The sequence below is a fragment of the Pan paniscus genome, chromosome 4 (genome assembly GCF_029289425.2).
Source record: "Pan paniscus chromosome 4, NHGRI_mPanPan1-v2.0_pri, whole genome shotgun sequence".
In the NCBI taxonomy this organism is placed as follows: Eukaryota; Metazoa; Chordata; class Mammalia; order Primates; family Hominidae; genus Pan; species Pan paniscus.
This window is the reverse complement of record NC_073253.2, coordinates 32,186,312-32,201,740: the sequence shown is the minus strand read 5'-3', so window position 1 is coordinate 32,201,740 and position 15,429 is coordinate 32,186,312. Positions and strand designations below refer to the sequence as shown.

Genomic DNA, 15,429 nt, shown 5'->3' with positions numbered 1-15,429 from the left:
AATATATTTAAAAATTTTACATGCCTAATTGATGGGGTTATAAGGATTACTTTATAATGTTTTTTTAAAGGATCATCTAATGAGAGATTCATGCTATGTGATTAAATAATAGTTGTAATGTTTTCATGTTGGAAGTTTGTGCTTTGTTCCTGATTCTGACTTTTTATAATGTTTTCTCTTTGCATATTTATAATTTTTATGTTATTTCTCTAGTTTTGTTTATTAGCTTCTACGGTATAAGCATCTTTTAATGAAGCTCACAAAATCAATTTTACAGTATCAGGCGTTACAGTATTAGAACAAATATAGTTATTTGCTTGAACTAAGTAATATGTGTCATTTTACAGTCTAATAAATTTGAAGTCAATCTGGGCAAGATTCTAGAGTGATTTACCAGAAGAATTGCTTTTGGATTAAAAGAAAAAGAACCTATCATTGTTACAAATAAGAGTAGGATCACTAATTAACAGTTTTAATTTCTTTTGTTGTTGTTGTTGTTCTTTTAAATAGTGTTGATAGACTGGTAGAGTGGATAGATTTTGCCAAGGATTCTCCTTACATTCTTGTGACTTGGAAATATAAGTGGTGTTCCCACGTAGTGTTGATGATTGATGTCTACTTGAGGGTGTTTCTAATGGCAGACTATACAGGTCTATGCCTGAGCTTGTCCTGCTCAACATTTTATGTGCATGACTTGAATACTTAGAAGAAGAAGTTTATCAGATTTCTAGATGACAAGGTCAGAGAGATAATAAACATGTTGGGTTACAGGAACAGAATCACTATTCAATGTAACCTTAACAAGCCAATATAAAACATAAAATTGAACCTCAGCAAACACATCAGACAACATCAACAAAAATTACAAACAAAGGATAGAGTAAAAGTGACTTAGTAATAACATACATAGAAAAACAACTAAACAAGGTTTAGTTGATATTAAACTCAAATAGGAATTTTTAGAATGATGTAGCTGCCAAAAACAAAATACCCTCAACACAACCCCTATCACTCTCACTATCACTAAAAACAATAGTTAAAACTGAATGTGATATTTCCTTGAAATTATAGAAGTGCAGTATTTAGGATGAAGTAATAGTCTTTGTCTATTTTTTAATTGTTTATAATACAACTAGACTACCAGTTGGGACTCAGTGAACTGTGCTTTGAGTGGCAGAGATTAACTGTAGAGAATTTTGTGGAGATTAATCAAGCTAGTGAGGGTATCAGAAATCAATATCTGTTTTGACTGCAAGCATATAGTCTTAAGAAGAGGCCTGTCGTGTGTAAGAGGATTTATACTTAATCTGTATGGACCCTACTGGTATTACTAGGAAAAATGGGTAGAATTCATGGGTGACAGATCTGAAATAATTTTAAATAAATCCAAGGACAAGTATTTGTGGAAAGCCTTCTTTGGGACAGGCATAGACTTTTCAAATCCTCAGCAGACATATCCAGAAGTCAGCAATAGGGCATAGGAGATCAGAGTTGGAAACTTTTTTCTTGTAACTTGTTCCAGAATCAGAACTGGCTGTTTTGTTTCCCACACATCTCATATGATTGCAGAATATAAGCTTGGTTAACTACCATTTGATGGGAGACTGGAAATAAAAGTCTTCGTTTTGTTTTAGAGTAGTCTTAAAACAACAGCTCCTTATCTGGCAATGCTGTCACACGGCAGAAGCTCCCTAAGCATACCTCTTTCATGGTCCAACCCTGTTTCTTTATCTGGTAACTTTAGAAGTCTGGTTTTTCTTAACATCAGATCTACTAGACTTCCACATTCCTACTGACAAGCAAAGTGCTGTGGTAAGAAGAGCAGGTGGTGGATTTGAGTCCTTGCACCACCACTTAGTGTGTGATCTTGGGTATTAAACTTTACCTCTGTTTTTTATTCATACAATGAGGATCCTGTTAGTTGCTATATTCATAGGGTTCCAGTAAAGATAGAGCTGATATATATATATATATGTCAACATATTTCCATTAATTATAGTACTTAATGGATTATTATTTAGTCACTAAGAATGCTAGGTGTAAAACTCTGTGCCACCATGAAAAAAGCTGTTTATAAGATTTATTTAAACATGCGTGTCTGTGGATAAAGACAGAGGGAAATGTTCAGATAATCATTGTTTTGGGAAGGGCAAGATTAGGTTTTTAGAATTTTTATATTATGTGGATGTCTGTTTGTTCAAGTAATGAAGTTCTTGTGCAGTTGCAAAGTACTTAACAAATGGATGATGGTGATCTTAGATCTGACTCCCTTCTAACTCTAACTTTCAGTATTACATTGTGTACCCCTAATTTTATTTTCTTCTTTATTGTATGAAGTAAAAAATTGGCTAACATGAAAACCATGGAAAATGTTTGCAAGAATGTGCAGTAATCAGAATTCTCATACATCAATTGTAAACTGGTACAACCCTTTTAGAAAAATATTTGCTGTGTAGCACCAAAATTGAATATATCCATATCCTCTGATCCAACAATTTTACTCTTAGATATATACTCAACAGAAATGCATATGTATTTGCTAGAGTGTTTCTGCCAGCAGTATTTGTAATAGTCAAAATCTAGAAAGTACCCAGATGCCTACCACTAGTAGAATGGATAAATAACCTGTCTTGTACTCATATAATAGACTACTATACTGCCCTGAAAATCATCTATCACTGTAACACATAGTGTGGATGAATCTTTCAAACATAATGTTGAGCAAAAGAAGCCAGACACAAAATAGAACATGCTGTATGATTATATTTACATAAAGTAGAGAAATATTCAAAGCCCTCATCTCTGTTAGAAGATAAGATAGTGGTTATTTGGAGAGGCCAGTGGCTAGATTGGAGGGAGTGTGAGAATGAATTTTGGGTAGTAATGTTCTGCTTCTTGATCTAGGTACTACTTACATGGATTTGTTCAATTGTAAAATTCATTGAGTTGTACTTTTGTACTTTTGATGTATGTACTTTTCTGTCTATATATAATACTTAAATACAAAACTTAAAGAATGCAGAAACATTTATTGGCCTCAGGCTGTGATAATCTGATGCAACTTATCTCTATTACAGAGTGCCCCTGTCTCAGTGGATAGGGTGTTTCAGTCACTGAGCCTGGTCATCTCTGTCTTAGACAAGGCATGACTGGATACTATCAGCTGTTGGGTTGTGAGATTTTTTTTCCCCCGTTGAATTATGCTTACTCAACTTTTTCATTCCAGACAGTGTCTCCAGACAGAGACTAAGATACTTGGTCAATTTTATCCTTTCTAATTACTGTAATATTTCAGTAGTGAGATCAGTTCCAGGTCATTCTCGCAAGTTCTTGCAACCATTTCTTTTGTGGTAGAAAAAGAGCCTATTGAATCTGGGGGAAAAGAAGTGGTAAAATTTACTCAGCATATTGTTGAGATGATAAATTTTTGTTTTTTTTAGTAGAGACGGGGTTTCACCATGTTGGCCAGACTGGTCTTGAACTCCTGACCTCAGGCAATCTGCCCGTCTTGGCCTCCCAAAGTGCTGGGATTACCGGTGTGAGACACCGTGCCCAGCTGAGATGATAATTTTTATCTTCATTACTTGGACAAATCATTTGCCATTTATGGGCCTCTTTTCTCATCTGTAAAAATTGTGAATTAATATTGAAGAAAACTGTGAATTTACTGAATGTATTATTTACTGAATTTAATGGTTGAATCTAATGGTTGAACCTATTATACAGTTTTTTTGTTTTGCTTATTTTCTTATTTCCTTGGTGTTTGTGTAGCTGAGAGGCCAGTACAGAAAACATTATTTGAGTTACAGTTTCTTTTAAAAATATTAATTGTATTCTCCCATTACAGGTATTAAGAAATGGAGAGAAAAATAAGCAGAATCCATCTCGCTTCTGAACCCAGTATAACTCATTTTCTACAAGTATCTTGGGAGAAAACACTGGAATCTGGTTTTGTTATTACACTTACTGATGGTCATTCAGCATGGACTGGGACAGGTAATACTAAAAACAAAGTTTTTATAAGTAAAATTTAAGTGTGCTATTCTTCAGTCCTCAGGGATACTTTTCCATTAGATATTGGGTAAAACTGATATTAATTTTACTTGCTATTGCTGTCAAATTTATACACAGGTTTGTAATATTTAATGCCACTTTCTATATTTAATAGCAATAGAAAAACAAACATGTGTCCTAGAAAATTCCGGTTACCATTTGAATCTTAGTAACTTGGATTTGTTCAGAGTTTTAAAATGACCTCTTTATAGAAAATATAAATAGTACTTTCTAAATACATCTTTTCTCAGGACCCCAGGGAAGAAGTCTGGGGCAGAGGAAGGAGATTGGTTAGGTAAATGGGTATGTGTGTTGCCTTGGGGCAATGGGGTAGTGGTGGGTTATTTATTTATTTATTTTCCCCAGTGAACATGTATTACATTTGTAACAAAACAGGACCAGAGTCTACAAATTTGTAATGCAAGGTTCACACCCACATTTAGGATCTTGGCTGTGATTTTAGGAAATAGATTTTTTTAACTCTTTGGTAATAATATTTTAAAAATGCTAATGACCCTCAAATCATGTATGGAACATGGTGGATATAAAGTAAAAATATTTAGCCTTATATTTTCCTTATATATGAAGTTTTAATACTCTTCTAAAGTATCTTATTGAAAGATTTAAAGAACTATTTTTATAATTATGCAAAAGTCTTTTCTAGAGTTATGTTGTGAATAATGTTTTCTGTAAGATAATTTTTACATGTTAATTTATATACTATTTATATCTTCTATTAACTTTAGAAATATTTCTCTAGAATTTGTTACCATGATTATTATATCGTCTTTAAAATTACAATGCATTGTAAAATTTTGTTTCTTTCTTGAGCATTATGAATTATGTTATACAACACAGTCAAATTGAATTTATACTTACAGAGTTTCAAAAAAATTGTCTTTTTTGACGCAGAACAGGTAATGTTGATGTAGGGATTCCTGTCAAATAAAGAATTTTCAGGGGTAATATTTGCAGTACTTATTATGATATCTATTTAAGCTACACATTTCTCTGTAAGAGAAAGCAGAAATCAGATTGGTTGTTGCAGTTCAAGAGTAGAAGATTTGTCAGCTTAGTTTTATGTATGCCAGAGAGATTATATCCAGAAGACAATATTTCTTGTTTTAGGGTGAAGAGTGTATAAGGCTAAAGACAAGGGCAATAGATTAATGCTGGTCATCTGGGTAAGAAGAGCAGTTCTAACAACACAGCTTGGAAGCAAGTCCTAGGGGAAGTGGTTGCTTGTATGTAAGGAATACTGTATTTATAACTTTAGGTATTTCTAATTGGCAAATGGCGTATTCTGTATACTAAGTTGTTGTCAGACAGATGACCTTAAGGTGTTTCAGGAGCCTTAATTATCAAAGGAAGAGGCTGAATTCTAATCTAGTCCATAAGCCTCATTCACCAAGATAAAAATCAGTGATAATATGTTATTTCAAATTTTTAAATCATTAAGTATTAGGGGAAAAAAGAACACTCCATTAACTCTTATCTCTTAATTTAACCAGAAATGTAAGAACCTTACATTTATGGAACATTTCGTTTATATCATACAATTGTGCTGGCATCATTCTTAATAATATTAACATGAATTATCATTTCACTAGATGGTACTGATTTATACTGAGGGTAAGAGACACATTTGGTTTGTCAACACTCTTTGCAATTATCTAGACCAGTACCTACAAAATACATTCTCAATGAATACTTTTTTGATTGAAAGAATGAAAGGATGTCTCAAATATATAAAACTGGTCTGCGAAAAAAGAAAATAAATTGTTCATTTTAGAGTTAGCATGTTTTTGAATGAAAACTCCAGTTTTATATTTACTTATTGTTGACATTTGTCATAACTGCAGTATATTCTACCATTTATTTTTTAGCTAGTGGAATTTAGTGTGACAAAAATGTGATATCAAACTTATGTATTCTCTGGTGGATTGTTACCATTTTGGCTTCCTGTACCAAACAAGCTTTAAAATAGAAAATTTTATAGTGCACTATGTGGTCATTTTATTTTCAAAAATATCTAATAGTGTTTAAATCTCTCATGTGTTTTATGCCTTCATTCATTTCTGTTTTCTTGTTTACATATCAGGGACAAAATAGGAAATCAAATAATATAACACTGTGCCCATGTTTAGTTAAGGCTTATTCCGTAAATGTGATCTGGTACTTTACATGTAGACAATAACATCACTAAGGACATTGAAACAATTAAATAATTGAAACATGGAAACGGATTTCCTTCCGATACCTCATCCTGTTTTTTTTTGTTCAACATTTTGATTACTGCAACCTTCAATTTGGACAATTTTTTTTCTCTTTTTATTTGAGTGAAATTAAAAGGATGTAAGTTTTCTTTTAATCTCCCCCACACTAAACTCACTGATTTCCATTAGCAATGTTTTATCTAATGAATGTTTTTGAGGTCCAATTATCTAATTATCATGTGGTCTATCATCACATCAGTATTACAGGCGGTTATATCACAGGGGTAAGTCACAAAGTGGGTTAATGATCGATGACTCTGACTTTCATAAGAATTCCTATTGGCAGTAGGAAACTTATATCACCCATCTCTGGAGTAGTTTGAAGTTTATTAAAGAGTAAATTAAACTTTACTAATTGTTTTATTATCCACTAATTAGATCCACTTATAATTATCTTGAGTGTAAATATTTTTTGACTTATATGGAAATAGTGACAGAACTCAGTGGAAAGAGGATTTTAATAAATCAAGCAGTGAAATGGGTTTATGATGCAATACCAACTAGAATCCTAATGGTATGATAAGACTGTATGTCTTCTGAGCTCCAGTACAAGCTTAGGATGTGTGCAGGCTTTTGGCTAGTTATATATAGGTATCTGAAGGAAAAAAATCTTCTTTCCTCACTTACATCTTCATCTACCTATAAACACTGCAAAAGTGATGCTTTTCAGTGTTAAAGTGAGTCTCAGTCTGACTCCTACCAGTTCCTTGTTTTTTGGTCATGTTGGCCTGCTCATGTTTTATGCCTTATTATGTGGTTCAGTTGCATTCTTGCTGAATTTTATTATTTCCATTGCCTTTATTCTTGGTCACTGAAGTTTTAGAGCATCGCGTGCTTACAGCTATACTTTTTCCAGATGTTCTTGGCACAGAATTCAAAACTGGTGACCAGGTTGGTTTTTTAGGATTGAAGCCCTATGTAGGCAGTCAGATTTCCATGTTTACTTTTATAGGAATTTTTCAAGTACATTTTTGAACAAATACCTGTTTTACATAATTAATTTCCTTTCATACGTTTTTTCTCCTTCAAAAATTAAATATTCCATAATAATCAGCACAGTATTTATTAGGAGAGGAAAATAAGAGGATATCTAGGATGATAACTGACAGATATCTAAAATGTTGTCTAAGATATTAGCACTTGAATTTGAGCTCCACAGGCTAGCATTTTTGGAATGAATGAATGATTACATATTTTCAGACAGGTATCTTTTCATTTTAATGAAATTTAGAATACTTTTAACTAGATGCTTTTTAAATAGATGTTCTCTGTTTTCTTTTGTGTTTTCTTCAAGTTTTTCTATGGCCGCATTAAAGATGGCATCTACAAATTTATTTCCTATTTCTCTGTGAAATAACTGTTCTTCCTAGGTATTGGTGAGTTAAAGTTAGATAGTTACTTTTTAACATAATGCAAACATAAAATATGAAATTATTCCTTAAATAGGAAGCATTTATCTTCTTTTTTTTTTTTTTAGAAGAGCTACTAGGGCATTTGAAAGATCAATAGGTTTGATAGTGATGATCATATTAAATGTGTCCACTTCCAATAGAGAAAATGTGAAAGTGTTTTAGAAGCTGTTAATATATGAATATAAGCTATTTTGATTCTTACCTCCTTCCAAAGGTTGTGTGACGTATGAGAATCATATTTTATTATCAAAACTTGTTATCAAAAATTGATCATATAAAAATATTGGTACCTTGCAAGACTCCCTTTTTCATTAACTGTCATGGGTCTTCCAGACACTTGATAGCATAGAGACCAAAGGTATGAAAATGTGTGTTCCATTTTAGGGATTCTTTAATCATGATTTCCTTATATTCTGTAATATTTTATACTAATGTTGTTTTTCAAAATTATGGATGGAAATAATTTATCCAATGTTTCATGTCTCTGCTTCACCTCAAAATAAAACATGCAGAGAGATATGAGTATTAATCCCAGCTTCACCAGTTACTTACTTCATCACCCTAGACCATTACTTGATCTCTGTGAGCCTCAGTTTTCTCTTTTGCAAAATGAAAATAATATGTTTTTCAGTTTTATAAGGAATTAAAATAGATAAGTGTAATGCATAAGTATGAAATTATATAACCATATGGGACTTTTATCATTACTGTGATAGCCTAAATTAACACAGGAAACCATCCAACCACACACACATTCCAACAAATACGAGATTGAATCTTGTAATTTTAAAAACAAACAAGTATGCAGACCCATTGCCACTTTTGAGTGTAAGAAAGGGAAAACCTCAGACACCATGTTTGAAGAGGTATTTCAAAACCAAAGTAATTGATGGGAATTAAAGCTTACTTGTAGATTCATGGAATATCTGAACTAGATATACTTCTAGATGACAGTGAGTATAATGTTTGAGTGAGGTAGAATGTTGAGGCTTCAGACCTCTTAGGGAATTGGAGTTGAGCTCTCAGCATAAAGAAAGGAACCTGGAAAATATATGCTGTTAAGAAAATAATCTTTTAAAAAAACTACTACTCTCTGTCCGGAGGATGCAGCATAAAAACAGAACAATCCCTAAGGACTATGAGTGAATAAAAGTCTCAAGAAAAATCAGAACCCTAAACCTGTGTTATGTGTGGATGGGAGGTTTAAAATGGAACACTTTGCCTCAAATGTAAAAATCGAGGTGAGAAATTAACTTTCAAAACTAGTCCCAAACTGATAAAACTTGTAATGACCCCCAGAAAGGCAAACCAGCAACCTTCATTTAAGACCACTTCTTCCCAGAGCACTTGCCACTTTGGCTAGAGGTGAGCTGCACTCAAATGTTACAAAGCATGAAAGGAAAACAAGTAAAACAAGAATTTTTCCACAGATAGAAGAAACAAAATTTATACCCCAGGAGCCACACATAAATACAGAAATGAAAGAGATCTTCAAATATGTTTATTTAAATATTTAAAAGAAGGGTAGGATAAGAACAGGATATAATGACAAAGGAACAAAGATAATATCTAGAATTGAAAATATAATGATTGAAACAAAAATCTCAATGATAGTAAAACATCAGCTTTAAAAATACCTAGATAAGAGAATTGGAAGCGGTCTCTAGTATAGTATGTGTTGCAGAGGAGATGCTCGTACATTTTAGTTTCCTTCCCATTCTTTCCTTATCATCTCCTTTCATCCATATTTTCTGTTGTTGGCACATGATATGAGAAAAGTGAGCTCCACTTTTGCTTTTGTTTTACTCTGCCCATATGAGTGAGAAACACAGTATAGGCTATTGAATCTTTGATGCAGGGAAGAAAGATGTTATAAAATACTGAACTTATTATTCATTGTAGGAAATTATCTGGCTTTGACCTAAGAGCAGTTACACTAAGTGGGAGTTTCTGTAATAATTTACAATGCGTTTCATCTGAGGACAGAGAAAGACTGTCAAGGGTTTAATGTATTTCACGAGATGTGAGTCTAAATTAATGCATTTCTCAAAAATTGCTAGTTCAGTAAAAAGGAATAATTTGATTTAAAAATGTGTAGTATAGGGATTGATTTTATTTGTTGTTTGAATTTCTGTTACATGTGATAAATTAGTACTAACAGATAAACTAATATTTTCTCATGTGTAGTCATTTACTTTTCATTTTAAAACTTTCGTTAATATTTCCCATAGTTTCTGAATCAGAGATTTCCCAAGAAGCTGATGACATGGCAATGGAAAAAGGGAAATATGTTGGTGAACTGAGAAAAGCATTGTTGTCAGGAGCAGGACCAGCTGATGTATACACGTTTAATTTTTCTAAAGAGTCTTGTTATTTCTTCTTTGAGAAAAACCTGAAAGATGTCTCAGTAAGTAAAACTTTCCAAAATGTTACATAGTAAAATGTCAGAGCATTTATTGAGGAATTATATTTAAATTTAAGTAACTACTATATTATTCCCAGAACACCTCAGAAGCAAAAGCTTGAAAAGTACTTGGTTTCCGAATTAGAAGAATGCTTCAAAGCTAAAGTCATTAAATATATTAATGAATCATGAAAAATAATTATTGGAAAATGTATTTAGTTTTTAATGCTTGAAAAATTTTAAAGTATTACAGAGTTAATTATACAAAAGAATAATCTTGAAAAAGGTGAGATCAGAAGTTTTAGGCCATCGTGACAGGTCTTATTGAAAAAAGTTTTGTGAAATATTGATTTTAAGAAATAAAATAATATATCTTTGAATATAGAATAATTATGACTTATTTTCTACTTTACTAGAGTATATTTGAAATTTAAAAATGCATAGTAAGGATTAAGGATACTTTATATTGTCAGATTTAAAAATATTAAAATAGAAATAACTTGAAGCCTAAGCTTTGCAAACAGGAGTATCTGCTACTTATTCTGCTCAGTTCCTGCACCAATTCAGATCAAGGCAGGTGGTTTATTTATTGAAGTCTGGCACTAATTATTTGTATATTTTACCTAAGTTTAATAGATACTGAATTTGTTTTTTTAACCAGTGGTTTTCAGTCATATATGAGATCTATCATTTCTGAAGGAGAGGGAAGGAAATGTTTGCTACATTAAGTTAACAGAAATCTATTGAGAATTTGTTTTAGTGCTCAACTGAGTTTAGGAAATTCTTTTAAAACAACCTTTTAAATTCGGAATAATTAAAGAGATTTCATTAATTAGAGAAACATTTGTAGAAACAAATGGAATCATTATAAATTTATATTATCGTGTAGGGAATAATGCAGAGAAACTAGCCTTAGTAATTTATATTTAAAATAAACATACTTTTTCTAATTAGCTGCCAATTTATATAAGTTTCAATATGCTGAATTTCTTAAAATGGTAATTTAAAATAGGTTCAGTAAGAAGGTTGGAACTAGCTACTACAATTTTGTTATTTATTGTAAGTGTTCTTTCCTGTGGCCCAAGCTCAATCGGATGATATTATATGTTACAGAAGTGCAGACTCTTCTAATATTTTAAAGCAGATCATTGCCAAATTAGGATTAATGCCATTTCCCATTCACTAAACATTTGCATGTAACAACTAGCATTATTTTGTGCAGCGATTTTCTAGTTTTTATCTGTTTCACACATATTGATACATAATAAATTCCAAATTAGTGAGGTACATTTTAGAAAGCTGAAAGGCTTTTGAAATTTTTGACATGCTAAAAGACGGGGCTTGGTACAGTTGGCATGTATATTAATCTGTTCTCACACTGCTAATAAAGACATACCCAAGGCTGGGTAATTTATAAAGGAAAAAGATTTAATTGACTCACAGTTCCATATGGCTGGGGAGGCCTCACAATCATGGTGGAAAGCAAAAGAGGAGCAAAGTCACATCTTACATGGTGGCAGGCAAGAGAACATGTGCAGGGGAACTCCCCTTTATAAAATCATTAGATCTCATGAGACTTATTCACTATCATGAGAACAACACAGGAAAGACCCCTCATTCAGGATTCAGTTACCTCCTGCTGGGTCCCTCTCATAACACTTGAGAATTATGAGAACTACAATTGAAGATGAGATTTGGGTGGAGACACAGCCAAACCATATCATTCTGCCCAGCCCCTCCCAAATCTCATGTCCTCACATTTCAAAACCAATCATTCCTTCCCAACAGTCCCCCAGAGTCTTAACCCATTTCAGCATTAACTCAGAAGTCCACAGTCCAAAGTCTCATCTGAGACAAGGCAAGTTCCTTCTACCTATGAGCTTGTAACATCATAAACAAGTTAGTTACTTCCGAGATACAATGAGGGTACAGGCATTGGGTAAATAAACCCATTTCAAATGGGAGAAATTGGCCAAAACAAAGAGGCTGCAGGTGCCATGCAAGTTCGAAATCCAATAGGGCAGTCATGAAACCTTAAAGTTCCAAAATGATCTCCTTTGACTCCATATCTCACATCCAGGTGATGCTAATGCAAGAGGCGGACTCCCACAACCTTGAGCAGCTCCACCCCTGTGGCTTTGCAGGGTACAGCTCCCTTCCTGGCTGCTTTCATGGGCTGGCATTGAGTGTCTGTGGCTTTCCCAGGGGCACAGTGCAAGCTGTCGGTGGATCTACCATTCTGGGGTCTGCAGGAAAGTGGCCCTAATCTTATAGCTTCACTAGGCAGTGCCCCAGTGGGGACTCTGTATAGGGGCTCCAACCCCACATTTCCCTTCTATACTGCCCTAGCAGAGGTTCTTCATGAGGGCCCTGCCCCTGCAGCAAACTTCTGCCTGGACATCCAAACATTTCTTTCTTTTTTTTTTTTTTGAGATGGAGTCTCTCTGTGTCACCCAGGTTGGAGTGCAATGGCGTGATCTCCATCTCCGCTCACTGCAAGCTCCGCCTCCCGGGTTCATGCCATTCTCCTGCCTCAGCCTCCCAAGTAGCTGGGACTATAGGCGTCCGCCACCATGCCCAGCTAATTTTTTGTATTTTTAGTAGAGACGGGGTTTCACCATGTTAGCCAAGATGGTCTCAATCTCCTGACCTCGTGATCCGCCCGCCTCAGCCTCCCAAAATGCTGGGATTACAGGCGTGAGCCACCACACCCAGCGCAGACATTTCTATACATCATCTGAAATCTAGGCAGAGGTTCCCAAACCTCAATTCTTGGCTTCTGTGCACTCGCAGGCTCAACACCATATGGAAGCTGCCAAGACTTGGGACTTGTACCCTCTGAAGCACAGCCCGATCTGTACCTTTGCCTGTTTTAGCGACTGCTGGAGTGACTGGGATGCAGGGAACCAAGTCCCTAGGCTGCATGCTGCAATGGGGGCCTGGACCTGGCCCAGGAAACCGTTTTTACCCCCTAGGCCTCTGGAGCCTATAATGGGAAGGGCTCCTGTGAACATCTCTGACATGCCTTGGAGACATTTCCCCCATTGTCTTGGTGATTAACATTTGGCTCCTTATTACTTATGCAAATTTCTGCAGCAGGCTTGAATTTTTCCCCCGAATATGGGTTTTTCTTTTCTATTGCATCGCCAGGCTGCAAATTTTCCAAACTTTTATGGTCTGCTTCCTGTTGAATGCTTTGCTGTTAGAAATTTCTTCTGCTAGATACCCTAAGTCATTTCTCTCAAGTTGAAAGTTCCACAGATCTCTGGGGAAGGGGCAAAATGCCCCCAGTCTCTTTGCATAGCAAGAGTGACCTTTAGTTCCCAACAAGTTCCTCATGTCCATCTGAGACCACCTAAGCCTGGACTTTGTTGTCTGTATTAGCATTTTGTTCCAAGCCATTCAACAATTCTCTAGGAAATTCCAAACTTTTTCACATCTTCCTGTCTTCTGAGCCCTCAAGTCTCTAGGAAGTTCCAAACTTTCCCACATTTTCCTGTCTTCTTTTGAGCCCTCCAAACTGTTCCAGTCTCTGCCTGTTACCCAGTTCCGAAGTTTCTTTCACATTTTCGGGTACCTTTATGGCAGCACTCCAGTCTACCGGTACCAATTTACTGTATTAGTCTGTTCTTACACTGCTAATAAAGACATACCCGAGGCTGGGTAGTTTATAAAGGAAAGAGGTTTAAATGATTCACAGTTCCACATGGCTGGGGAGGCCTCATAATCATGGCAGAAAGAGAAGGAGGAACAAAGTTACATCTTACATGGTGGCAGGCAAGAGAGCATGTGCAGGGGAGCTCCCCTTTATAAAACCTTTAGATCTCATGAGACTTATTCACTTTCATGAGAACAGCACAGGAAAGACCCACCCCCATGATTCGATTACCTCCCACCATGTTTGTCTTACAACATGTGGGAATTATGGGAGCTACAATTCAAGATGAGATTTAGGCTGGGTGCGGTGGCTCATGCCTGTAGTCCCAGCACTTTGGGAGGCTGAGATGGGCAGATCACCTGAGGTTGGGAGTTCCAGACCAGCCTGACCAACATGGAGAAACCCTGTCTCTACTAAGAATACAAAATTAGCCGTGCATGGTGGCACATACCTGTAATTCCAGCTACTTGGGAGGCTGAGGCAGGAGAATGGCTTGAACCCGGAAGGCGGAGGTTGCGGTGAGCCAAGATCACGCCATTGCACTTCAGCCTGGGCAACAAGTGTGAAACTCTGTCTCAAAAAACAAACAAACAAACAAAAAAACAAGATGAGATTTGGGTGGGGACACAGCCAAACCATATCAGCCTGGATGGAGTACTTGCCATGACTGGCAATACATCAGGTTTTACTCTTTCTATGAAGAAAGAGCTTTAAGTCCTCTTGATTCATGTCTTCTACAGTTGGTTTGGCATATATCAACATCAAAGACTCATAATAATCCTGAAAGATTTTTGCTTACCACCCTGAAAGTAAACAACTTTATCAGAGCCAGCATCTTGAACTACAGGTACTACCTTTTCAACAAGTGTTCACAAGTAATGGAAGCAGCCTGAAAGATTACCAGCAATGCAAAAAGTATGCTGGTTCCCCAGAGAATGTCTTAAAGCACTACATTGCAGTCTAAATATCTGTCTCCTTATTTATTCATTTATTTATTTGTTTATGAGAAAGAATATTCTCAGAACGGCTTGACAAGGAGGAGTTTATACATGGCTTGGCTTGAGAGATATTTTGGATATTTAGATGAGGTAAAACTTTCAGTGGATGGATGCAGCTGAGAGATCACAAGTTCATTTGGCCAAGGTGTCATGGGAGTCTTCCAGTATTCAGGATGTGCTTCTGCAAACTGATTTCAGAGTGACAATGTCTTGTAAATTCATCTGCTGGCAAAAAAAAATCTGCAGACAATGGGAAACATGGCAGACAGAATACTTTTTTAAAGCTAATTTTGCTTGGATGACCTAAAAATTGAGAAGGAGTTTGTAATCCTTTTCTTGATGATACAAACATCTGATTGTTGCCAAAAATGACCTCCTAAACTTAGAAGAAAGGAAAAGAATGAACATAAATTCAACTAAAAAAGTTGTGAATTCTGTTGTTTCTTAATGTAAGGTTGCTCCTCCATGACAAAGACTTGCTCCCAGATGCATACCTCTGGGAGTCAGGGTTTCAAGCATTTATTGCCATCAGTTCAAGAAATTTTGTGTATCTAATTGTGTGTTCACTGTGCAATTTGAACATTTTGAATATCTAACATATAAGAATTGTTTGAAATTTACATTTATA

At 35.2% G+C, this 15,429-nt stretch overlaps 1 protein-coding gene across 6 annotated transcripts in view; it reads left to right on the top strand.

Moving 5' to 3' along the window:
* Window positions 1-15,429, top strand: part of XRCC4 (X-ray repair cross complementing 4) — a 274,814-nt gene that overhangs the window by 22,945 nt on the left and 236,440 nt on the right. For all 6 annotated transcript variants that reach the window (XM_003822245.5, XM_024928771.4, XM_008975780.4 and 3 more), the window contains exons 2-3: window positions 3,848-3,996; window positions 9,973-10,148. In XM_003822245.5, coding sequence (XP_003822293.1) covers window positions 3,858-3,996; window positions 9,973-10,148 — 315 coding nt within the window. In that variant the 5' untranslated portion in view covers window positions 3,848-3,857. The remainder of the gene's footprint in view (window positions 1-3,847; window positions 3,997-9,972; window positions 10,149-15,429) is intronic.